Source organism: Habropoda laboriosa, unplaced genomic scaffold (genome assembly GCF_001263275.1).
Source record: "Habropoda laboriosa isolate 0110345459 unplaced genomic scaffold, ASM126327v1 scaffold333, whole genome shotgun sequence".
In the NCBI taxonomy this organism is placed as follows: Eukaryota; Metazoa; Arthropoda; class Insecta; order Hymenoptera; family Apidae; genus Habropoda; species Habropoda laboriosa.
Genome location: NW_017100500.1, coordinates 358,846 through 386,196, shown reverse-complemented (window position 1 = coordinate 386,196; position 27,351 = coordinate 358,846). Strand labels below are relative to the sequence as shown.

At 45.4% G+C, this 27,351-nt stretch overlaps 1 protein-coding gene across 1 annotated transcript in view; it reads left to right on the top strand.

Moving 5' to 3' along the window:
* The window catches only part of LOC108576133 (stAR-related lipid transfer protein 13), a 216,027-nt gene that overhangs the window by 186,705 nt on the left and 1,971 nt on the right, over positions 1-27,351 (top strand). The window contains 1 exon segment of the mRNA XM_017939065.1: positions 25,831-27,351. This exon segment is cut by the window's right edge and continues 6 nt beyond it. Coding sequence (XP_017794554.1) covers positions 25,831-27,351 — 1,521 coding nt within the window.

Sequence of the window (27,351 nt, the reverse complement as noted above, 5' to 3'; positions counted from 1 at the left end):
GCGCGTGGTACAATGGGCACATGCAACCACGAAGATTGAAACGGAAGAATAACCGAGGAAATTGAATCGAGAGAGAGAGAGAGAGGTCGACCCTGGGGCCTCGCTGGCGAACGTTGATTGTCGCTTTTTAACTTCTCGTACATCGAGCACACCTTTTTATTCTCCGTTCGTTTTAATCGAACCACGGTCGCGCGTGCGTGAGTTGGTTCGTTCCGTCGTTAAATTGAAGCCGCGCGACGCACGAAGGCGAGAAGAGTCGTGCACAATTGCTCGCGAAAGCTCGTAAAGATCAATCGGAAAGAATGGTCGACCGCTTGTTATTCGACCTGAACGCAACTCGAGCCAGGAAGTCGAGGCCGAAATTACACAATGAAAAGAGGGAGGAGGAGGCGGCGCTAGTTCGCCTCGCAAATCAGAGTTAAAAGCGTTTCGTAGCGAGCTTGAATCAATTATACACCGTTCCCGTCGATTAAGATCACGGGGATCAATTCGTGCGATCTCGAGAGAGAAGAATTACTCGGATCGATTCACGCGTCCCTCAACAATAATCGCACAAAGGAAGAGGAACACACCGGGTTCGATTGAATTCATCGGGGCTGATCGTGATTGCTGCTCCTTTTTTTCTTCTCCTTCTGTCTGTGTTTCTTCTTTGTTTATCTTCTACGCTTTTTATTTCTCTCGAACGAACGCGAGAATAGACCACGTATCGATCCGCGTAATCTCGATCCACGTGACGGTGCAAAGTGATAGATCAAACCGAGGATCGATCGATCCTCGCCGATTCTATCTTCGGCCCATGGTGAATTGTTTTTCCATCGGGAACGATTTTTCTTTCTTTGATTCGTTGCAGACGCGGACGTATTGTTACAGTGTGTATACACCGAAGTGACGGAAGTTTCAATATTTGCGCGGGGAATGAATTATTCGTACGGGATGGTCTTTCGTAATGTTCGTAACCGCGTGGAATGTAAAATACGAACGGTTGGTAAACAATGGATCCGTGGATCCACGTGTTGCAGAGTTGCACGTTGAATCATAACGCGAGAATCTTGGAGCGAATTTTTTACAATTAACACCAGGCTTACGGGCATTTCTTATATACCTAAATACTTATTTTATTTCAAATAAATAATATAACGGTATTATGTATTTATATGAAATTTACAGCAAAGAGGGTAATATTGTAAAAGTAATCAAACAAATAAAATTTATAAACGGTTTCCGCCACTTTCCTCGTGAAATTCGAAATGCGTCGAAATCACGCGCCCGGTGAACCTATCGTTAAAATTGACTCGAATAAATAATTCCACAATTCGTCTCGCTATTTCCTTCAACGTCCGCGAAAGATAAAATCAGACGTGTAATAAAGTTTTCTACGCCAGTTGTCGTGACGGAGCACGGTCGAAAGATCGATAGATCGTCGCGTTCGCGAGGAGATCGGGGACTTTCATGCCCATAAACGGTCCACCGGCGCACGTTTTACTCGCTATTAGCGGCGGCTCACACGTGCGTAGACACGCGCGCAGCTGCAACAAGTGTCGGTGCTCTCACCGGAAGCGAGTGGACACACCGCGTGTTATGCGTGCCCGTGTATTTAATAAATAGAAAATGTCCCCGTGTAAAAGCGGCCGGCGTGTTTGAAAGAGGGACAGAGCGAGCCGGTGTTGTAGGCCGCAAAGCGAGAGAAAGAGAGAGAGAGGGGGAGGGGGAAAAAAGCGCCTGTACACGCGGGGGGAAACATTTTTCGAGCGTGGTGCCTCCCTAGATGGAGAGAAAGCACGTTCGCGCGTTTATGGTATTAACAGCCGTGGCATACGAAATCATTCGATGTATCCGTGGTCCGTTTTTTGCGGACAATCGCGACGTGTCGCGATTATTGAAGGGTCGATCAAAAATCACCGTGACTTTTTGATCCTGTCCGGCGAGACGCGCGAGAGGCGTGGAGAGAGCCTTCTCGTGAAAAAGCGTAAATGATTGCGAACCGGTGAGATTTAACCCCTTGCTTTATAACACCGAGTCACGCTCGTGGTGCAGATTATGGCCGAGATACGTGAAAGGCAAGCGCGGTGCTTGTAATAAAGTTTCATTTTAATTTAGGAAATTCAGAGTCTACCACGCTGCGAGAATTATGCAGGATAAATTTCAAGGCTGTTTTATTTGTTGATAAAGCGGATAACAGGTGGGGAGAGAAAGGTAGTTGGAAAAATGTCAATGTGTGTCGAGAATAATTGTTGATAAAGAGATCTTAATTGAGAATAGTTTGGTAACTGGTCTTGGGTGATTGCAAAATTAATTATGGAACCTGGTGACCTCGTGATATTATTTTATACAGCTGGGGTAGATTTATGTAAATTTCTTTATCGAATTTTTGCCCGAGCTTTTAACTACCTTACGGTAATAAGGATGGATTTCGTTGAGACAGACATCACGTGGGGACACGAATGAGAGGCTAAATAAAATGTTGCGATTAATTAGCATAGAGAATGCGTGCACCGTCTGCTAATTACTAAAATTACGACCAGTGTGTAGGTTGAGTTTATAAAATGTTCCAAGTAACAGAATCCAAGAATTTCCAGGGACTATTAAACACTAAAAACAGACGTTATACTGTTATACATACCTGATAGGCTCTTAAGAAAGTAGCTTGCAACATTTTGTGTTAGCTGATCTTGCACGTAGTACCTGTAATACTTGCACGTCGAATCACAGCTAACTTTTAGTACGTCAATATTGTTTCGGAAAATATTTGTGCTGCTTTGAGATTACCGCCAGCATTTTATTCCTGTTTTATTGTCACATTGACCCGGTTTTAGAACATAGCCTATCGATCTGCCGGCGACCCTGACGATTCACCGCTATCGTTCGCCATGATTACTCTGCAAATTCGGTCGATCGTAATTTTCAATGGAAAACAAACTTCTCACGGTCGAACGAACTCGCTCAAAGCAAATAATCGCTGACCGCGGAATGAACAAAAATGGAACTTGACATTATATTTAGCCGCAGCCGAATTAATCACATCCTTCCTTTAAAGAAAATATATAATTCTGTCCAAAAAATTTGAAGAAAGATTTTTAAAAAAATTTATAGATCACTGTAGGAAAAGAAGAAAAAAGTACAGGATCGTTAGTGTCACTTGGATCGGATTTCGCTGGAATTTGCTCAGTTACTCTGGAAATTCTCCAGAGACTTGAAATCTTCCACGTTGGAAAAGCTATCGACCGAAGACCTTCGGAGACACGAAAATCTTCCCCAAAACATTCCTACGATCGTCGAACGGGAGAACGCGTGTCTAGACATGCGACGTTTTACTTTCGACCACGACGCCACGAAAGGCTTCTCCAGGCGTTTACAACGTGCACGGTGTGTTTCATTGAAACGCGGACGTCGTTACGTGCCACGAGCGGTCTGTATCGACTAATCAGCCATTTCGTAAGGCGCGCTCGTTTCGCGGAACGTTTCACGAGAGCCACGTCGACGCCGGAGGCTTCTCAGCCAGCTTTTGCTTTCGCAACGCGGCGGCTCCCTTCGGTGGATGATCGATTTATACGTTTCCACGTGCCGCCTGCTTTCACTCGACAGGGCTTTTCCCTTGGTTCGCAAGGTCGGGTGGCTCGGCTTTTTCTTTTCGATTGTCAAAATTAATAGGCGCTCGGTGCTCGCCAGGATTCGATCGGGGAGAAAGTTAGAGACGCTCTGTCCGGCCATTTCGCCTCGATTCCTTCTGGGAATCGTTTCGATCGCTGACGTTGAAAAAAGAAAGAAAAAAAGAGAAAGGATCTGGAAATTAATATTTGTGTCACGGCGTTGCCACAGAGGGATCGAGCTTCGAAGGTTCGGTTTGGAGAATTTTTGGCTGTCACACGGAGTGAAGGGTTACGTTTGTTCCTAGCGTCGAATTTGTATTCGTGGAGTGTATTGGTTGGGAAAGCTTCGAGACCTTAGGATACCTTGGTGGAGGTTTAAACACTTTCACAAGCAATCGATTGATTCTTTCATATTAAGCAGATTTTTCAGGTGGGGATGAAAATTGTGACTTACATTCGAAAATAGAAGATGAAGGTTTTAACGTTCAAGTAATCACTGCAGTGACCGATTTGCTAATTACTAAAAATTACCATATTTCACATTAGACATCTAATGAAATTAGAACGACTTGTCTCCTCGCCCTGACGTATCGGTAACTCGTATAACTTCACTCTGCGCTCCTTTTCCCCCCGTACAAGTGCCAAACACTTCAAACAAATAAACAAACAGGTTTCATAAAAAGATGACGAATAAAAAAGAAAGTTCCCTGGGATCGATTCCACGAATACTCTGAATCAATCATGAATCATCACACCTGTCCGCAGATCGTGAATCACATTCGTACGTGATACTGTCTCTTTGCCAATCGGTTTCCCCTCTGAAACAACCGTTTACGTTACATTAAATCGTCGTACCTTTCAAAAATCCCCCGTTTCCTCGTGAAACGCGTAAAAGACACGCTCCCTTTCGAATTTTATCAGACAATCGTCTACTCTCCGTGTTCACGTGCACACGTTTCCTCTCTCAGATAGAAGTCCTCGAATCGGCGAGGACTTTCGCTGTCAGAAGGTGCACCTTTCTTTTCTTCTCCTCTTCATCCCCGTAATTGTTGGCTGGCGAGATCGTTCGTTTCATCGAGCCGGTGAATCGCGACTCGACGCGTGTCGAAGGGACAGCGGTAATTACCGGTGCGCGATCGGGCCAGGAAACGACAGCTCGATTTACGAACGGCGGCGTTATCGGCCTGTGTGTGCTCGCCGAGACGCCGCGGCATCGTGTCCCACTTTTCCCCAACGTTTTCGTTCGCTCGAAAGTAATTTGACGGTTTGGCCCGGGCGACTTCTGGAAACGCGTAAGTGGATCGTGGCGCGGCTGCGAGACGTTGAAACGTCTTGGAACCTTTAACCCCGTGCGCTTTCCATCGCCTCGTTTCACTGGCTCTATACACCGCGGAGACGGAATTCGGCGAAATTGCACAGAGAGGAGTAATACGGGGCCGTTGGACGTTTCCTGAACACGAGAAGACACGCCGTTGACCTTTTCGCGCCGCGACAGGTGCGAGGTAGCGTGGTTTAATCGAGTAGTAACAGAAGTACTGTTTGTACAGATGGATAAATCGAGGACAAGGATCGTAGATGAAGAGTTAATTAAGATCGTTCGCCTCGTGGGATGAGATGAAAGTGAAAGCGCTGCTGCTGCTGTGCTGGATAGATTTAGATATTATGTAAGGATGTTTGAGGATCGGTGACATAAGACCGCGTGATCTACACGGTTAAACTAATATCAAGATTTGTATACGCCGGCGATAATGAAGGATAATGAAGCTACCGCTTGGCATTCGGAACTTTCGTTTAGAAGTGTGTGTATATAAGTGTATGGCGATGATACCGATCGTGAACCTAATTGCCGTTCGAATCTATGGAAAAGTTCAATTTCACTTTTCGATGTCTGAGAGGTAATCGGTGCTCGCTCGTTGGTCTCTCGATACCCAATTAGGAGAACCAGTTCTAATCGCGATCGCGGAATTTCTTTAAAATCCACTCGGTACAATCATATCCAGTCAATCATAGCTGAACGCGAAATCTTATGAAACCTAAATCTCTCGTGGAGCAGTTACTGAACTTCTATAATTAACATTTTTCTACGTTCTAGTTCATACAGAGGCGGGGCAACCTCGAAGTCTTGCGGCCAGAAAATACGATACACGTATTCCGATCGAATATTATACGGGTAGAAAAATATGTAATTATTAGGTTGACTCATGCGTAATATTCGACGCAACGATGGAATTCGTTTGGAAGTTCGAAGTAGGAACGAAAGCGTTATGTGTTGAGCTGTTTTAATTGATAGAAAATCTGGACGATAATATTTTTTCCAATTATTGGAAATCTAGCAGGTGTGATTATAGAAAACTATTATTGTGGCGTGCCGTAAGTTCATGTCGAAAGCGGGAAATATTTTAACGGAGAATCAATGAAATTTTGTAGCAACGATTTTGGCTCTACCAAAAAAGTGGAAAAACTTGTGGAACGAAAGGGCGATTAGGCAGTGACCTAAATTGCGGTGTGAAAATTTCGAAGACACAGCTTTAATTCTTTTAAATCTATTTTTCACAGTGGCTTCTCAGATAGACCGATAAAATTATTATTATTTGTGTAAGTTAAGCACCAATCATTGACACTAAAATTGGAAAAATTGCAATTTAATCGATCTGTTTGCCTCGTACAAAATCGTACAAAAATAGACACTCCACAGTAATAACAAAGAAATTCGACATCAACGCGCAAAACAAGAATTTACCTAAACAACCGTCTCTAGTTCCAAGAAAAGAGAGCGCGTACTCCATTTCGCGTACCACGCTCACGAGCGCAGAAACGAGGCGAAGAATTCGCGGGCTCATTAATTGGCAAACAGTTAATTACCGAGCGGAGTGGCTCGTTATAAAAGGTGTTCTCTATCCGGCTGCTGTCTTTCTCGTTTCCCCTCTCGTTCCTCTTTCAACCGATGCTCAGAGCGAGCTCTAGCATCCTAACTAGAGGCACAGACACCAGAAGCGGGTAATTACACGCGTGCAGCCGCGTTTAGAGCGGCGACGAGGATGACGAGTCGGACGACAACGGTAACATTCGCGATCCTCGTTGCCTTGGTCGCCGCGTAAAAGGTGGAAACTGGTTCGGTACACGCGAGACGGAGCCCCTGCTGAAAGTCCGTGGCTGGCAGACTGCGCGGCACGGCTGCCAGTTGCACCTGCACCAGCCGCGTTCGATTGCGCAAATACAAACGCCTGCTGCATACTAGAGCGCGATGAAATTCGCTCCGCGACTTCCCGTGCCCGGTTCTCTCATCGGCCAGTTCCTCGAGAATTCACGTATCCCGACGTCCCTACGTCTACCCTAGAGACAGGTTTTCCAAATTGCCAGAAGATTTTTCTGACTGTTTTTCCCGGTGCATTCGCGAACGGTGTAATTGTCGGCGAATTGAACAGAGTGGAAATTGCCGGTGTGAAAAAATTGCAGCGAAAGGTGTAAAAGGTGAGTTTCGCGGTAATTTTAGTCTGTGCAATAATGTTCTGTTTAGCTTGGTTAACATTTTCGAACGTTCTAGAGAAATGAAGTAACACCTGGTAAAATTGTCTGTGAAACGGTTAGGAATTGGATTAGAAATTACGCTGTTTCTGGTGGTCTATAGAGCATAAAGGATATTCTAATTTGTGGCAAATGAAAAATTGACGGATAGGGTATTTCAGGTAAGTGGGGCAGAATATTTGCCAGAAGTGTATTGCGATACACGAGGCGCACGTCTCGTTGTCAGTTTTTGTGCACGTGAATTGGAGCATGACAAATTTTCATCGTTCCAAGGTGCTTCTATATTCCTATATGCACCTGTTTCCTGGCTGCTTCTGTTGTAAATGGAGTGAAGTCGAAGACAATGCCGCGCGGTGTACATCAGGTGTCCGAGTAATTGATATAAATGTTGCCAGTACGATAAAACCGAAGAAGAAGAGAATTAACGGGTTTGCCAGGATAAGCTGCTACGTACGAATTTTCTACCGAGTATAAATTTCACCGTTTCGACGTTTCCGGCGGCGCCGGTTAACCAAATTTCCGCCCCGTACGAGGAAACGGCAACAGATGCGCGGGGTCGAGCTTTGTTCGTTCGAACTGGAGCGGAAATAACGCGTATCAAGCGTTGGAACAAATAGTCGAGCACGAAAAAGCCCCGGTGTGTGTGTGTGTGTGTGGCGACCTTCGATCGGAAACGGCGCGATTTTTGCATCGTGATAAATCGTCGATGAATATTCATCAGCGCGGGAAAAGGTGTCCAGTTAGCAGTGGCGAAGTAACACGAAGATTGAGTGTCTCGCCGCTTTAGCGACGACGTGGATTAATGGAAACTCGTAAACTCTCTCTGTCTCTCTCGCGGTGAAATCGAAAAAAAAAGAAGTACACGTCCCTTCCGGAACAAAGTTCACGCAACAAAACCGACGAGAACGATTTCGACAGGTTTTCGTGGAAAAATTCTCTGCGCCACACACCTGACGCCGCTCTACGTCAGCCCTATTACTATGCTCAAGCACACGATCGATAAATCGCTGAAAAAAAAAGAAACGAAAAAAACACCTCCAGTTTATACACACCAGGCCGGAAATATTATACAAAGTTAATGAAAAAGAATGAAAAAAAGAAACCGTACGGGGGTTATTTCAGCGTGCAATCAACGGACCTCTGGCGAAGTTATTGCAAAATAATACGGTTTTTGCGGTGGCGCGCGATTTACTCCGCTGATCGACGTTCACGCGTCGCGGATCGAGAACCTGCGTCCCCGCCGTACTAGGAGAAAAAGTACCGAGGCAAGCGGATACTGGTATCGCCGGCAGAAAACGCCTGAAACGGGCCACGGGACAGTCGCGTTCGTTCGCGCGAATTTATGGCAACCGGTTTACCCGATTGACGAAGGAATGTCGGCTGCCGTTGCGCCTGTCAACCTGCTCTCCTGGACCGACCACGACAGAGAACCGCCTCGTCTCTCTCTCTCTCTCTCTATCTTTCTCTCTTTCTTCGCCTCTCCGAGCCCAGAGCTTTCGTCCTCGAGACAAGGCGCCGCTTTTGCGAATCGCCCCACGGGGAATTATAGATCGTGGCCTCCTCGCGATTAATCCTTGACGTCCAGTTAAACGGAGGACCCGATCGAACGTGAGCGTGGAATTCGAAGGGTGACGGCTTGTAGGTGATTTAACTAGCTATTGCGACCTAGAATTGCTGTTCGAGATAGGTTTCTGGAGTATCGAGGATGTAACTTTACATTGAAACGACGTTTTTTAATTTCTTTCTCTGAGGAACGTGGTCTTTTTTTTTCAAGATTGAAGAGGTAAATATAGCGTTGGAATATTTCATTCGATACGTGTCCCAGGGTGTTCCATCAGTTTCAGGTGGACAGAGCTGGTGGGACACTCGGTATATATTAGCGTTATCTGGACTGTCATTAAGCAATTAGTTTGTTCGAAGCTAATTCGAAAATAAAATGCTTCTTCCTACGTGGAATATTTCAGTTTGGAAAAGAAACACGAGCATACGAAGTCCAACTATTTACGACTTAATATGATAATACTTAAAAGGAGATTAACCCAAAAAAACAGGAACGTTCGTTGCAACGAGACAGCTTGAATCGTCGATAATCAAAGGATGCATCGAGGATCGAAGGAGGAAGTTCGGCACAGTTTGTCGTGCAATTATCAACGGATCATCGATTATAAAATTAGCGCCCATCCAACAAAACGGCAATACACTTGCATGATCACAGGATTCGCTTCCTCTGCTCTTCCAACACCAAGTGTATTCATCTTTTTTAGTGAAAACGATATCGAGGCAGGAAACAATTTCCAATTTCTCGGGTCGACCGATCGCAGTCGAGCTCCCCCAGCGTAACTACACTTCCTTCCTCTAATTAGGAACGTATTACGTTCGAACAGGCGTACAAAGTTTCTTAGCTCGATTACTAGTCTGTTGAAAAATTTCCTGGACTGATCAAATAAAACCCAAATTGTTCATGTACTCGATCTCCGTCAAAATATGTACACTTGCGATAACAGTTTTTCCAATTTTTCGAATTTATCGCCTAAATTGACTCAAAACAACAAAATTTCAATTTGAGAACAGGAAAAATTGCACAGTGTTTGCCGAATGATTTCAGTCAAATTTTCTCAAAAAAGTCGCGAACAATTATGATAAAGTGTGAGCTGGTGCGTTATTGTGTTGCAAAATCCACGAATTCCCAGGGACTTTTCGTCTCACTGGAATTGAATCGTCGAAATCGTGTCATTTCCGTCGTCGTTCGTTTCTTCGTTGGAAAGTGTCTTTGGCCTCGAGTCGCTCGAGATTTTCGAGGCAGCTCTCGTAAAAGCAGGTTGGCTCCCGAGCCGCGACACGTTCTCAGCGCCGTGTGACGTACCGTCCGGCTGGAAACGGTCATTAGCGCGATATAAATGTCCGGCAGTCGCGTGAGTACATACACGCATTTCTATTCCGGACCGTTATAACGATCTGCTTGTACGCAGCCCGTTGGATCTAGTTTTTAGTAGTCCGTTGCACGGGTTCGCACCTGTGCCTCGCGCGATCACGCGACTTCACGCGACAGAAACGCCCGGGGAAATTTCAAATCACCTTCCTCGCCTCCTGTATAATTCGTACGTACGACGATGAATCTCAGGTAGACTTTCCGCCGGCGATTTTTCACCGCGGATGAATTTAGAAAGCACCTTCGCCTACTTCACCGAAGAACCTCTTCCTGCGTTTGTGGCTATCCGTTTGTAATTAACGCGGTGATCAAAGGTATTCTTGGCCTTTGAATTTGATTTCGTTCGGTTGTTCCGCAAGTTGCTTTCATAAGTCGACGACGATTCGGCTGATCGATGTTTTCATGTCAAGAAGGCACGTTCGTTTTCTCTTCGACGCGCGTTTGTTGTTCACGATGACTCTTATTGTGCTGTAGGAGTTTCAGGAACCTTGTCTGTTTGGTTTCTTTCAGCGGAGAAAGCCTCGTTGATCGGCTGTCAAAGGCTCGAAACTTCAACGGTGATCCTCCGCGTTCGAGATGTACTTTCGAAAAAATTCACAGTTAACCCTTAACTTCAAACGTCTGCCTTCAAGCTGTTGGCACAGACTACTTGGCAGTTTTATTTATTAAATCAATTTCTTTTTGCACAATGGGCATTTCACAGATAATCAGGAATTTTTTAATAATAATACTGTGCATCGCTGTCAATTTTTTCAAAATTTTTCTCTAGGCTGCGATAGTGAAATATCGCATAAAAAATCAGGAATTTTCCTTATAAAAATACTGTGCATCACAGTCAATTTGTTCAAAATTCTCCACTAAATTGTGACAATGAAGTATAAACTCAGATTCCGTTTAGAGACAAGTGGTCTCGATACTAAAGGGTTAGAAACGAACTTCCCCAGCTTCTACAGCAATTGTAGCGATCGAGTAATCCTCTTAGGCACGACTCCGCCGCAATCTACCCAGCTCCATCAACCTAATTCACTCAGAACTACCTACAGACTCCTCGATCCACTTGCAGGTTGCGATCCGCGAAACGATCGGTGGCAGATCGTCGCGAGCGTTGTCGCAGACGAGAGACGGCCGAGTTCTCGCGGCCACTTACCGCCGTGGCCGTCATATCTCACTGCTTTATTTAGCCGCGGTGCAGTTATCAGGGACGATGCTCTCTGTACGCACCAGGCCCAGCAGTCAGGCCAGGCAAACCCGACGCGGCGACGTGTTCGTCGATGGGTCGGCGTGGAAACGTGCAGGAACAGAGTGTAGAAGCGGTGTGGTATCGTTAGTGTGCTCGCGGGCGAGCCGGTGTATTACCATAAATTTCCATCGGACCGTTCAGAAGCCAATTAGCGTAAGTCACACCGAGATGAAGACCGCGATACGTGGTTTTACTTAAATCAACCCCACCGCGGACGAGAGAGAACCGTTCGCTCGCCCACCGTTTTAGTACCGTGCAATCGGTGCCCGCACCGGGCATCAAGAATGCCGCTGGCACACTCAGATAAGCCAACGCGATATTTTAACGAAATTAAGTTAAACCTGTTATATCGTTCGACCGTTTGACACGTACACGCACGAGCCTTGATATTTCTCCATGCGTCGACGACCGATCACGCGTTCATCTCGGCCTACTCCTACTAGCCTGTCGTTTCTACTGTTCCTCTTGGTACGTATAGTCGGTGGATTGGGGTTGTGAATTGAGCATTAACGATGGAAAACACACAGCGAGTTCGTAAATTAACGCATTGGCCCTTTAAACCCCAAATTAGGATTTTCCTACAGAAAAATTGCAGGCTACGAAGAATGCCGAAGAAACTTTTACTTTTGCTAAAATGTGAATAATAAACAAATTATGCGTATCGTGAGAACCAGCAATACGTAGTGCTCGTAAAATAAAAAATAGACGGGAATCGCTTTCAGAGGAAAACTATGCTGCCTGATAGTCAAAACGGGAAAGACACCGATATAGTACAGTGCTAACTGCGATAATTAGAAGTAAATACGATAAAACACTCTCGGTAACAAAGTCACTATACCATGTTGAATTTTTGCAAGGTGAGTCAGAAAGGGTTAAGTTCCCAATAATTCCTGTCACCTGGCTGAATCGAAGCTAAGACACACTTCGTTCGTTTCTAACTAAAATTTCGAACCTCCCAAATTTCAATCTGTCGATACGCTCGATCACACAAACTTTGACGTCTCACCGATCTCTCGATCTCGCTATATTTCTTCCACCGACTATACGAAGCCGCTTCGCCCGGTAATGGAGCGACGTTTAAAACGTACGAGCGCGCTAGAAGGAATTCGCGTCGCTGGCCCCGATAACCAGCGTCGAATAAAGTTGTCGACTTATTGGCGGTTCTCGCGGGACTCGATCGATCGACGCTCTATCGAGCACATTGGCTGACCTCTCCGGTTTATCGTCGTTTCTGGCCCGGCTGCGGTTTCCCGCAGGTGCTACTTCACCCCAGAGAGCAGCCTCTATCTTTCTCGCTATCGCGATCCTTCGTGTTCCGAGCTGTGTTACGATAACCAGCCTCGTTTCGTTACCAGCGGGATTTTATCGAACCGCGCGCGGCGGTTAAGCAACTTGCGACGGTGATTTTGAAACCTGTACGGTACACACTCGTTCGTTCGTTAAACGATCTACGAGGCAGCCGTTCAGCTGGAAAACAACGTGGCGTGCGTGCACGAAATTCGTCGGGTATTTCGTGCGATTTCAAGGTTCGATAACAATCTCTGTGGTATTTTCGGTGGAATTCCAGCGGGAGCTGCTGCATAGAAGATTGAGAAATTTCACGGTGGAATTCTCACGCTGCTGGAACGGCACGCCGTGACGGCCTGCCTTCTTTCACGCGGTGGTTTACCTACGTTCAGTTGGAACGGGGGGAAAAATGGAGGAGCGTTAATTGCATTATGCGTGTGGAAAAATTCCCAAGTTTTCCCCTCTGCTCTGTTTGAACGTGTTGCGCAACGTTCGATGTTTAGAGAGCCGGTGCTGTGTAGTGGTACTTTGGAATAGGAATAACAATCCTCAGCCTCTCTTCCCCCTACCTACTTTGTTGCATTCGAAGGTGAACGTCGAAGATCTGCGTCTCAATCAAATTTACAGAGATGCTGTTTCGAAAACTGTCATGTAGAATCGACGATTGCTTCATAAAGGAAAGCTTGTCTTGTCACGTCTTGTATTACAATTGCTATTTAGATGTTCCGACTGATACATCTGAACCTGTCATGTCAAACCCGGGGATCTCTCAATCAAGGAGCATCGTTTCGAAGGTTCTCTGATTGAACGTTGTGGTATTTTCTGTCGTAGTACCTTGTGGTAGATTTTCCTTATCGAAAAGGTTTTGCGCGCTTAAGAAATGTTTGAAATGCTTTGCAATAGAGGAGAAAATATTTTTGTTACTCGATGTGTTATCAGCAAATTTGCATTTACCCTTTTTTTTTTTATAAACAATGCATTGATCTATTGATGTACCAGATGTTCACTAACGATTTACCAAAATGTTACGAACGTAGAGCATTGTACCAACTAGTCACGTTCATTGCACAAATTAAGATTCCGACACGGCAAAAACAGATCGTACCCGCTAAAAGAATGCAATTTCAACTGTAACTCTACTCCAGCTGAGATTAAGGATTACCAAGCACACTTTTAGAGCAACTCACAATTAACGGTATCTCACGTATCCATTAAAAAACAGATCGTAAGACACGATGTTAACTCCGGTTCGCTTAATTATTCTAATTATCCAACCTATGCATCAACAACAACCATCGCGTAAATCAAACAATTTCACACGAACGAGCGTATCAAAGTCCCATTGAAACGCTGGAAAGATCGAGCACACGCCGTCATTCACGAGCGATTCGATAAAATTGAAACAAGGTGGTCGGCGGATTTCTCTCCAAAACGGCGCGAAAATTGAATAATGTCCCGTCGAAGCGTCACGAGAGTCAGGCTCGTTAATTCCCATTCACGTTGAACACCGTTCCCGATGCGTAGACTCTGGAGCAGCGTGGAAAAAAGGCGCGGAGCTGTGTGTGTACAGCTTTCCCTCGCGCGGATTCCGCAACAGGACGAAAGCCGTGTCTCTCTTCCGTTTTGGCTGTTCCAGGCTCACCTGGTGCGTGGTGGACAAGTGTCACGCACAGCCTCGGGCGGAACGACGACGAGGAGGAGCACCGCGAAATGATTTCACCGTGAGAGAGTTGCGAGAGAGCTCTCGAGGCACGAGAAACGTGGCCGCGCCAGACAGCGTGGCGTCGTCGTCCCGAGCGCCTTGGCAAGGCACGGCGACGACGTTTCTCGCGTGTATACGTGTACCCGAGCGTGGCGTGGAACCGGAACTCGAGCCGCCATCGCGCGCCAACGGGGATGAAGAACTCGATTTGCGACTCGACGCGACGGTTGGAATTGAAATTGAAGAATCTTTTCTCAGGTGGACGGCCAATTTTGCGTTTGCTGCGCGACGAGAGTTGGATCGAGGTGAAACTTTTTGGGGGGAGATTTGTTTGGAGAGCGAAAATTCGCGTGGAGGGTGCTGAAAGTAGCATTTTATCGTTATTATTCGTGAAAATTATAATACTTTTGTGAAATTTATCGTTGGGGCCTGAGGTGTTCGATTAGGATTCTTAAATGCTTATGATTCTTATAAACGGCAGTAATGATTTTTCATCTCAGCGCGATTAGTGAATTGCTAAAAAGAATTAATCAAATGGGAATACTTGTTTCAAATGGGATTTTATTGATTATCAGTACGTTCGAGGTGTGTAATTAGCGCATATTCAAGATTTCGAAGCAACTGATGTGATTGTATAGTAATTTATGAAGAACCACTAAATCACCAATGATTCTTCCATATTTCAGGGTATCATAATGCAGTTGTTTCCTTATCGTCCCACAATTGTGATCAGTGCTTTCGTATGATAGGAATCTTCCCTCCAACTATTACACTCTCCGCAATTGAGTATTCCAAAGAAGTATTCGGTGAAACAAGGATACCACTTTAATTCGAAATTTTGCTTCAATCCCCCCCCTGCAAAAATCCATCGATTACGTCTGCGAGTGGTAGAAACAACGTCGCGCAACACTGCACAAGTTTAATTTGTTATCAATCACCTTCGTTTCCCTCGTTTAATAAGCGAGCTCTCCCGGAAATTACGCACGCTTGATGTTTGCCGAGGGCGATTCGATTATTGGCGAAACGTGACCGAACGTTTGTTTATTTAATCGGTTGTTTCGTTCGCGATGCTAATGGACACGGTTAATGGAAAATCAATAGCTCGGGCTCGTGAAAAATGTATCGGTCGCGTAGGTTGAACCGTGAAAATAAACGCGCATATCCTACCGTAATATTCTGCCTGGCGTGTATAGAATCGAGAAAAGACATCCAATGCGAAAATTGATCATGTTCAAACAACCGTCGGCGTTTCTTTCTGTTTCTCTTTCATTCACCGCGAAACGCCGCGCATTTCAATCTTCCCGATAAATGCAAATCGCGCGGTGTGTGTGTACGTATGGATTATCCGCGCGTTATTTACGGGGCAATTAATCCCGCATCGATCTAAACTGAATCTTAACTGGAGCAAATGAAACATGTTCTCTCGTTAAATTCATACTACACGGAAACACACGCGGGGGTATGCCGATAAAACGCGCGTTACAGCGAGAGTAATAAAAAGCGACGAGCAGTAAAATCACGACGATTTGCTCTACCAACGGTAACTAACTGTGCAACATTAGAACTGGATCTATCTAAAAATATTCGATACACGCTCCCCTTTTTTCCGCGGAGCGTACGGCTGTGTGCTCTATCGATACCGGTAAAATTCAAATTAGAATCTCCTCGACCGATGTACTCGTTCTAATCGAATTTAAACGTACAACCAGAGACAAAGTATCCTCCTAATCGGAGCCATACTATCGGCTCGAGTTAACACCAACACACACACACACACACAGTCTATCCGACCGTATATACTTCTCGTTTCTATTTTCGACCAATAAAACACCTATACACCAGCGCCGGAGCGGCGCGGAATTTTGCATTAGCGGATAACCGTCGAAATTAGCAAGCTCATTCGCCGATATCGGGAAATTTGCATCACGATACCCTAACGTGTTCCGCACGGGCCGTTTGCTCGCTTGGAAGTTGCTCGTTCGCTTATGGTCGAGAGCACGATTAACGTAAAAGCGTCTGCTATTTACGAGGAGCGAACTAGCCGCCGCGGGGACAGATGGAAATCGACGTTGAATGCAAAAGAGCAAGAGAGGCTGAACGATCGGGTTCGATCCGTCGATCAAGCACGAGATCTAGATCTGGTAAATGAGGATTTACTTGTTGCGAAGGTGGCTCGATATCGCTGTTCGTGCTCGTTAACTGGTGAACAACGAAAGCTCTTGAGACGATGACTGGTTTGCAGGGTTGATTAACCCTCTTGTACATTGATTTTTCGGTTTCTGTGTTGGGGGTAGTTGGTTAAGGTGTGTGAATGTCTGTCGCCAATGTATGAATGTTGATTTTCGTGAAGGTTGTTTGGTTAATGCATGTATTTTTGTTAATCTTTAGACAAGAAATGTGTAGTTTCATAGAGGTGGGCAATTGTGTGATTTACACAGAGATCTTTGGATCGCTGTAATGGATCTAGAGAAATTTGAATATTCAATCGAGAAACTGAGAACTGATTAAAGTCCCTTTGATAGGTGACTAAATTATTACTAAAATTGGTCGATTGATTGCAGTTAATCGAGCAATCAGGGGCTGGTTGTTAGCAGCAGGATTCGCCTCGTAAAACTTTAATTCTCGTTAGACGTAAAAACTGTGTCGATGAACATACTGTTGACATATTTTTAATATTCCAACTTGAAATAATAATGCTACCTTAATTGCTACAATTAGCGTTCGTAAAAATACATAGAAAAATATCTAACAAGCATATAATTTGCATTTCGAAAGCTTATCAACGGCGACCTAATTTTTGCTAAAATTCTGAATCTTTCGACGGCTGTTTAGAACGAAAATCAAATTTGTTTTTTATTCAAAACGCGAACGTAGGCGAAGCTTGTCAAGATTGTTTGACCGAGAGTGGAAACAACGCGGCAAGCAGTTTGTATAATGAATGATATCCTTCAGAGTCAGAGTGGAATTCACGTGTTGTAAAAGTATTCTCAGATTGACGCAAGAACCGCTCGTTGCGCGAGAATGGTACCGGATGTGCGAGAAGTAGGCGAGGACAACTATAACATGGCGACAATTAATGACATCAGATTAAGTGGTTTCTAAAGTTCCTCTGACACTGGACGAAGACATCCGTTCTGGCAACCTCGCCGCGCGAACCCTGCAAATTTTCTATTATTTTTATCTGACCGAAATTCGAATCTTATTTTATCACATTTCGAAGGTGATCTATTTCACGTGTTTGAAACACCGTCTAAAATAACACCTTCCGAACTATTCTCATAAAATGATCTCTCGGTCAAACAATTCTTATCTGTGAAACCTCTCCGAAACTCGTGTTCCAAGGAGACGCTTTTGCTCAAACACGGTTGAACAAAGTGTACACGAAGAATCTCTAGAAAATGTCCCTTCTTCTCCCCCGCTTTCACAACGAAAAACCTGGGAATGCGTTTTCCTCTTCAGCGCGTTGACACTGTTACGTTACGAAACGTAGCTGTATCATCTCCAACGCAAAAGTTCTCGCCAACGTTCGGAAAGAGGTGTAGATATGTCGAAACGTGGCGTGAAGAATTCTCGCATGTGGATGTCGGAGTCGGGTCCCTGTTGCAAAATGGAGCGGAAACGGTTATTGGTACTACCGATGTCAGCTTGGAATAATGAAAAGCTCGGTCGGCAGCAGCATCAGCGAATCCGTGGGGGCAAAAAGAGGTCGCTCCGGCTGGAAATCCAGGGAACCAGATCTGGTTCGTGAGGTGGTTAATTGCCACGACGGTGGCGACGAAGACGACGACGACGACGACGACGCGTCGTCCCGTGGATCTTGAACAGAGAGAGAGAGAGACCGGTTGGAAAAAGGGAAACGAGAGCTTCTCGAACCGTACGATTCCCGGAGGCTCGTTACTGAATCACGATTGTCAATGAAGAAATCCGCGGGCTGGCGAGTTGGAGAGGTAACCGCGATGGAAATCCATGGAATGTCGTTCTCCTCTATTTCTTTGGCCAGCCGCTCTCGAAGGTATCTCTCCGCGTACAAGCGATACCATACTTTCGAACCAGGAGAATTTCAACCGGGCAGAATCGATGAGGCTCGTGAGAAGCGTACGCCGTTTTTGTTCTCACAATTCGTTCGGCTCGCTCTTGTTTCCAGCAGACGAGACACCGCGCGAATTCAACGGCTCCGCTTCCCTCCCATCCTGCCCGGAATGATGCATCGCCCTGGACGTCGTGATTTAAAATGCTGATAGCCCCGTTCAACCCCCGCCCAACGTTCCGTTCGTTCCTCCGACTCGCGTCCGTCAGACTGAATTGATTTCCGAAAAGATTCGATTAACCGCTCTCACTCTCTGCTCGATGGTGAATCGGTGTGGGCTCGAAGAGAGAGGCTGTGGAAGGAGGTTGCATTTTTTCTGTGGGAGATATGGCAATTTATTTTGGAAATCTCTTGAAAATTTTTTACATTTATTTTTCACGAATTTTTGCCTTCTGTTAAAATTTCTATTTCAAGTATTTTGCACTCTGCGTTCAGATATCAAAAGGTTCACGCCCCTAAATTAATTTTTCACGGACCTTTACCTTCTTTCAGAATTTCTATTCTAACTAGTTTGCACTCTTTGTTCAGATATCAGAAGGTTCACGCCTCTAAGTGAATTTTTCACGGATTTTTGTCTTTTTCAAAATTCGATTTTACCTACTTTGCACTCTTCGTTCGTATAATGTATTAAAAATCAACAGTTTCACGCCTCTGGATGAACTACTATTACAATCTCCCTAGAAACGATTTTCTCATGCACACTTCGATTACTCAATGTGCAAATGATATCGTTCTCTTTCCATACATTTCACTTATCAGCGCAGAATACCAAGGATACAATCTAGCAAGTAACACGAGATAAAGAACGAATTAACAACAACGACAAGCGCATAACTCCAGAATACTCGCGAATCCTTCATTCGTCCAAACAACTTTCTATTCCGCCTAACTGCCGCGTAACTAATTTTTTCGCCTCTCGAATCATTTATCCCCGCGGTGACATCGCAGCGTCAGATATCTCGCATTATCTCGTTCTCTCGCGTCAAAAGGCTCCTTTGACTACGGTGCTCTGAAGTGACACAAGCTCGCGCGGCCTTTAAGAGGTCGCGTATAAAAGGATTTTTAACGAAGGCCTAAGCGTACGTCCGCGTGGAACACTTTTCGCGGTTGAAATTCTCTCCCTGTCTCTCCCCGTGATAGTTCTCTTCCGACTTTGCTCCGGCTGTGCTGAAAGTGACGTGTATATACCACGGAGCTAGGGAAACCGGAGGGAACGGTTTCTCGCGCCTCTTTCTTCGGGCCAAAAATATATCCACGGTTCAAAGGGAGCGATCCGTTGGTCCAGCGTACCAATTACAGGGAACCACGGGGATCGTGAACGAAGGCAAGAGAGGCGGCGTTTAATTGAAAGTTGACGCGGGAGGGCTACCGCTAATTCGCCGTGGTTCTTTTAACGAACGCCAATCTGGGTCATTGTACCGTCTGTGCATTCTAAATTCGGAGTGCAACGAACGTGTGCGACTTCGAACGCGCGCGCGTGTTTAGGGGGTTTTGCAACTGGGTAATTTAAGAAGCACGTGAGATACGAGCGCCACGAATTTCAAAGCCGTATGGAAACGGTTGTCTGTCTTTCCTGGAAGTTCGTTTGTCTTTCTATTTTCCGGCGATGCGAAAGTTCGCGTTGTTTATACAGCAACTTTGCTGCTTGGAGAGTTCGGTCTTGGCTATTCGGTGGAAGTTGCTCGGATACTTATTTGGTTTTGCAAGCTCGAAGGATGCGTACGGTGAATTTCTTGGGTCTAGATTAGGGAAGATTGGGGAAAAGGCAAATTTTCGGAGGCGATTTGTTTCAGAAGTTGCTTTCACACTTTCGGTGTGAGATGTTTTTTAGTGTTCTAACTGAAACACGTGAATCTTTTTCTTTATCTTGTTTGCAGTGCTCGTTTATTTTATAATTGAAATATTGCAGAAATATTTCTATGTATATTTTTTTAACCGGCCTGCGATTTTATCATATTGTTTATACTGGAACTGCGCGATATTTTCGATAATTATTCACTATAAACCGTTTCTCCAATCGAAGCAAATTTCCAAATCGTCTCAACCGTATTTCAAGAATAATTGCAATTTCCTGTTCATAATTCATAGTTCTCCGAACAAGCATCGCATAAGTAACACTCGTAGAGGCTCACGAACGAATTACACAAGCTCTTCCTTATCCTCAGTGAAAACAGTGCTACTCAGCATTCAACGATCGCGTTCAATACATCAATCGGTGTTGGAACCTTCGATAGGCGGATCTAAAAATAATAAGAACGCGTGTTCAGAAACAGAGAGAGAGAGAGAGAGAGAGAGAGATCCCGTTCTCTTTAGATGCTAGACGCACGTAACGGGCAGTTAAAAAAGAAGGATAAACTAACATTCGCGTTTAAGACCGCGTAGAATAAATAGTAGAAGCCCATGAAACTCGCACGAAACACTGTTCGTTTTACGAGTCCATTCCCGAGCCATTGTCACGCATAAAACACCAGGGTTTGTTCAACCTGCCTAGACGGAAGTGACGTCGTAGCAACGTGGGGCGACACGGCTCGTTGAGCAGCGCGAGCCGCGCGGAAATAACTCACGTACGAGAATCGTCACGTCCCATGGTAACACGCCGGAACGGAAATGCAGATATGTACGGGGAGTATAAGTGGCGGATCGCCGATAATCGCACGCGAAACGCGACTTCTCCGCCTCCTCCGCGTTGCGTTGCTTCGGCTCTCAGCCCGTTTGTCCTTGAGGATAAGGTTCCCTTGGTTGGGACCAGTCGCGGGACAACACAGGGTGTACCCGAGACACGTTCCTCACCGTGCTGCTGCAGGAATTACCGCTCGTCAACGTGCTTCTCGATAATTTCGTTCGAGGAACGTACCCGTGGAATATAATCCGATGGAGCGTTCGCTGTGCTCGGATGAATTACGGCGCGGGACGAGGACAGGGCTGCTTTGGAATTTTGGGAAATTTTCTATCGCCATTTATGGGTTTCTCAGGAATCCACTTACAATTAGTGAGATTTATTGCTGTAGAAATGATTTAAATAGAGAGGAAATTTAGAAAAAGGAACAATTGGATTAAACGAGGAATTGAGGTGAGTCAGGTGTGTTAAGGTAAAGGTACCAGTAGTTGACACCAGTTAAGAGAAATCCTCCACGCGAACAATAGTAACCACTTGCTCTGTCGTTAAATAGCGAGTAGCAATATTAATTAAAAAAAAAAGTTATGTTATAAAAATTTTAAAAACATATTTAAAAATTCAGTAATTGCTTCAAAAGTTGACCACTCTTAAAAATGAAAAAAAGTAGTAAAACCTTATTTTACCCTTTTTACCATATTACTTACCTTAATGAATTTAGACGTCCGTTGTTACTACGCATACTTCTCGTCACATGTAATTCTTTTGAAATTTAACCGACAGATGTCTTGGCATGTCAGCTGCATTTTTTTCAAAAGAGTATCACTTATAAAAATCTCATTTTTTACGTTTCTCTAAAAATTGGTCAACTACTGATACCTTTACCTTAATTAGAGTGGACATTGATAAAGTGAGTGATTAAGCCTGTGTAATATGAAATATCGTGTCTCTCGTCATTCGCAAATTGATCACTCCAGTATTACGATTACTCGAGTGTTCAAAAATTCTGAGATTTTTCGTGTTAACTTAAAATTCGTGCAATTTTTAGTAAGTTACTGTTGCAGAATCTAAGAATTTAAAAAACGATTTTCGAAAATTCGTATATATTTAAAATTATGAAATTAAATCGACAATACGTCAATGATTAGCTATACAAAATCTTCTGCAAGAAATAGACAAAATGTTACTTTTTAAAGAAGTTTCTTTCTCAGATCACCAAACGAAACTCGTAAGCTCTGTATCTCCTCGCGTTGAAAAATGGGCTCGCAACGTGTATACCTATGATACACGCAAACTTCTCCTATCTGTCTATTTCTGATACGTTGTTTCTTTCTAGAATTCCTCGCAGACGTATAGCGATTATCATTTGTAACAGAGTTCGAAGTGAACACTTGGCGCCACTCATGATTTCCCTCTGATATAGCGACAGCGAGTGATGGTTTCCGTTCGGCGCGGATGATCGACTAGTCGGTTGATGTCTGGGGACTCATCGAAAATTCGAAAATTCTATTCTGGTCCGGCCAGTCGGTTTATTCTCGACGGATATCCCATTTCTGCAATGCCGCGTATTTTTAACCGTGGCCCACATCTGACAACGCTGATTATTTCCTCACGTAATCGGACGAGCTCCTCCCGTTGCTGTTTCTCCGCTGACGTTTATCGAACGCGGGACAGAGAATAAACGGGAAAGAAAAAAGAAAGAAGGAAAGGGAAAGAAGGTGGACGTTTTCTGCTTTACGAAGGCCGCGTGGCCACTTTGCATGTCATTTCACGCGTTCCCTTTCCTCGAATGCTCTGGTAATTTCGTTTAACGATCGCGTAGCTCGGCGCCGCGTTTACGATTAAAATTTATCGCCGCAATAACGTTACGCCATGAGGGAGAAATCAAAAAAAAAAAAAAAAGAAAGAAAGAAAGAAAGGATTGTACAGCGTCCACCGCCTAGCGTAAACATCTATAAATACGTGGCGTTCTATTCGTTGCACCGCAGTCATTAGGGTTCAAGCCTTTTAAACCGCAGTAAGCTACGTACAGGAGTGATTTGATCCCTCTATAATCATATTTGTCTGTGTCTTTAGTGTGTAATAACCGCCACTACTGAATCTGTTCTAATTCCTACCGCTACGCGCCTGTCTCGCGTTTCAGTTCACCTTTGAATTCCGATTTGCATCGAGGAGCATTACCGAAACAATATTCTCTTTGTTCTCAATTCTGGCTGATTCTCGGAACTGGTGATGCAACCTGTGAAAAGGGGTGAATTTGAAATGAGAAAGCAAGTCGACAATGTGGAGTAAGATTTCTTCGTACGAAGTTTCATTTTTGAGTAGATCGACGTTGAAGATTTATCTGAGACGTGACCTCGTTTATGCAGTATTGCAGTTTAAGTTTGCCGTATTAGATAGTGGTGGATAAACAATGAAATAGTAATAAGAAACGCTATCTCTGCTGGATCGGTCGTAATCGTACCCGGACCTGACACCGATGAATTTTCACTTGTACAGCTTTGTACGGCAAGTATCTTGCGTACCACGACGAGAATAGATGTAGGAAACAGCTCGAAGAGGAAATTATTCTTGCATTCGAACTTTTGAATGCAGGAAATATCGTGGAAAATGTTCAGAGAAGCGCAGGTGCGTGTTTTCTCGACGAATCTTCAGCGTGGATTTATTCGGAATTGAAGCTTCGTCGGAAGAATCCGGTACTCTACATTTTTGACTTATTTTTAGGTGTAGATTCAAGCCTTTTTAGGATTTACCGTCAATTCGTAGACTTTATCAGTCTGTTTTCTGTCGTGATCAATGTCCCTCTTCTATCATAGATACCCTAATTTTCCCACTGTGTAAGATTGCACTAAAATTCCTGATCTCTACTTTTCTGTCGCAAATTGTTTTCTTCTATCATAGACACTATTATAAACTTAAACTTTCCATTATCCAAGGCTCCACTAAAATTCCTGATCTCTACTTTTCTGTATCAAATTTGTGCGCTCTGCATAACTGTCCCTTTTCTATCATAGATACTCTGTTATAAACCTAATCTTTCCACTATCCAAGACTGCACTAAAATTCCTGATCTCCACTTTTCCGTATGAAATTTTTGCGCGCTGCGACCATACTCCTCTTCCATCGTAGCTACCCTATCACAAACTTAATCTTCCCACTTCCCAAGACACTTCGCCGAGATTCCACGAAAACTAGAACGGGCCGCGAGAAGGCAGAGCTAGGTCGAGTATCGAATTCGTCGGCGTAGCGGGACAAATTCCATTATGTATCCGGAAAAATGGCGGGACGAGATGGTTAGGTCGTGATTCTCGCTTCCTAGACGGCGAAGAGGAGTTAGCTGTTCGCCACGGTGCCACCGATGGAAACCGTGCGAAGCAACGCGAGGTGAAACCCGGTCCATTGTCATGTGGCGAGGATCACGTAAGGTCACACACTCTCCTGACTGGCTCTCGCAGCCCTACGTGGAAACAACAAAGGCGTCAAGTTTCGTAACGAGCGACAGAGCGTCGGTCTTATTGTTAGAAAACGAACTGGCTTTGCCTACGGTTGTCGGAAGGAACGACGTTTCAGTTTAGTCATCTGTAGCCTCGATCCTTAGCGTCGAATCCCACGTTTCATCTACCCTGTCGTTTGTCCCTCTTGGTAATAAAACTTGAAAAACTATCACGTCAGATCGTTGAGAGAGTAAAAAACCAATCGATTTAATCAGTTAACGATGTGAATATATCATTTTTCTGTGATACGACGTTCACAACGCATGCTCTCCTGAGAGCTCTTTAAATTTGCAAGCACGCATGGCGTAATTCTCCCTTCCTCTTCTTCTTCTTCTTCACGTTCGTTGCACAATCTGCTGGACACGCTGTTATCGCGAAAAGAAAGCGATATAATTAGCTGTTGCATAAATAAGGAGGACGACGCGATCGGAGTTCTGTTATCTTTGCTCGGCGAATTACGTAAGGCGGTATCCGTTCGCGTTAATTAGGGAAATCCAGGATTCGACCAGGTTCGAATGAGTATCGCATTAAAATAGAAAGCGTATAAAATATGCGAACGTTCTCGAGTGAGAGAGAGAGAGAGAGAGAAAAAAGGGCGACATTTTCGTGGCAAGCAAGAAACTGATAGAACGTCGGTTTTTCTTCTCCCGCGTACCGGAAGGAACATCGATCTTCCCGTGGCTTACGTACGCTGTCGCTGCCGATTGCGAGAGGCCATAGGTAAAAGCGTCAGGCCCGAGCTCGAAACGCTTTCTACAATTAATTACAACGTCCTCGACGGTGGTCCTTAATTTGTCGCTACATCAAACGTAAATTGATTATCAACCAGTGCCACCGGCGGCCGCTAAACATTCGCTACGAGTCGTTAATCTCGCACGATACGTTTCTCCGCACTCTCGAATGAACCAGCCTATCATGAGTCACCTCTTCTCCTCTGAATGACGTAGGTGCAGCTCTCGTTGTAATCTTCCAGAAGACTCGCGTAACCGTTCACCGAAAATAATCAACAAGGCCACCGACCGTCGTGGATTATCCTTGCGATCGAAAATTTATCGGTCTAGACACGCCGTAGCTCTCTGGCACGCTTGTAATAACCCATCCAAAAACGAACATACTTGAAAATCATCCCATTATCGACGTCGAAACGTCTGTAAACGAGAGAGAGAGAGAGAGAGAGAGAGAAGAGCACAGGTAGAAAGAGAAAGAGAGAAGGGGGAAAAAGGGAGGATTGTTACTTTATGACCGGCACGGTTGTTACTTATGCAAATGAGACGCGCGATTAAGGTCGCGTTTCGTAACTTTCCTTTTAATTAAGGGCACCGTTGAAATTCACTCGCTCACTCGGCGTGTTTGACCGTGTTACAGGGTGGCGGTGATGATTCCGACGAGGATACACAGTGCGCCCTCAGCGAGAATTGGACGTTCGAGAAGAAAACGAGACGTTGGTCACGCGTGTGCGACGTGACGCAGGCGAACGTCGAGAGGCTACAGGCGATCGCCGGTCAGAACGTGCAATCCGAAGAGGACTCGCTCGAGGATCGTTTGGAAGCGGAGGAGGCAGAGGACACGATGCTGGACACTCTGAGATACAGCAGCTTACCACCTGGTACGCTTCCCGATGAGATCGGTCCGAGATTTCGAAGAACCGGCTCCGAGAGGCTGAGGGACGGAGCCAAAGCTTTCCTCAGGCGGGTCGAGTCGCTGAAGTCGCGGCGACGAAAACACCAGAATCGCGACGGGATCGTGATCAGCGGTCCACAGATATTGGACGTGATGTCGATGGAGCAAAAGATGAAGGAGCTGAATTGCGTGGACGTGTCACCAACTGGACCGGCGCCGGTCTCTTTCAACGATCTTCTACCTGGATCGCCGCTTCACGTGCCGGGTTCTCCTGTCACATTACCGGCGTCTCCTTATCACCTACCACCCTCGCCGTTGACGAACGCGTCTAGTCCGTTCGGCGACGATTCCTCGAGTTACTGCTCGGACGGTTCGCAAGGAGGTGGACCGACACCGACACCGACGCGCACGAAGATGAATCGCGCGAAGAGGTTTCTGCATCGTGGTCGAGAGGATCAAGGAGCGCTCAGCGACTCCGAATGCCAGCCTACCAGTTGGCGGCACAGGTACTTCAGAGACGCGAACAGCAATCATGCCAAGGTGTTGGAGTACGTGACCGCCCATCCCCAAAGTCCGAAAGACTCGCCGACTAAAACACCGATAAATAGCCGCGGTGGCAGCTTGAATCTTGGCAAGGAGTCGCAGAGGTACAGGGAGAAACTCTCGGGACAAGGTCAAGAGAGGTACAAGGAGGATAAGGTGGCAGCGTTGAAGAGGGAGGACAAGCTGCACAAGAGTTTCAGGCATCGCGACGATTCCTACAGAGATGGCAAACCTTTGTCGAAAGAGGTGACCGTTTACAGGGAGAAATCGAGATCCAGGAGTTCGGAACTTGCCGGTAGTCAGGAGAGTAGTTCGACGGTGGCGAGTCGTGATTCGGATCAGGAAGAAGACTCTCCGAGGCACAAGGGTACCGTTGTCAGGTGGCACAGTTTTCAGAGGGGATCTTTGTACCCTGAACCGTTGGACCCCTTGTGTCCTCGAGCTATGGCCTCGATGTCCTGCGGGCAGCTCTTGGTACTGAGAAAATTGGCGTTGCTGAAGTTGACCGCGTGTATGGAACGATACTGTCCCACGCATCGTACAGGCTGGAATTGGGAGCTACCGAAATTTATCCGAAAGATAAAGACACCCGATTACAAGGACAAAACTGTATTCGGTGTGCCGTTGTTGTTGTCGTTGCAAAGAACCGGCCAGGCATTACCAAAGTGTATTCAAATCGCTCTGAGATGGCTGAGAGCGAACGCCCTCGATCAAGTTGGTATC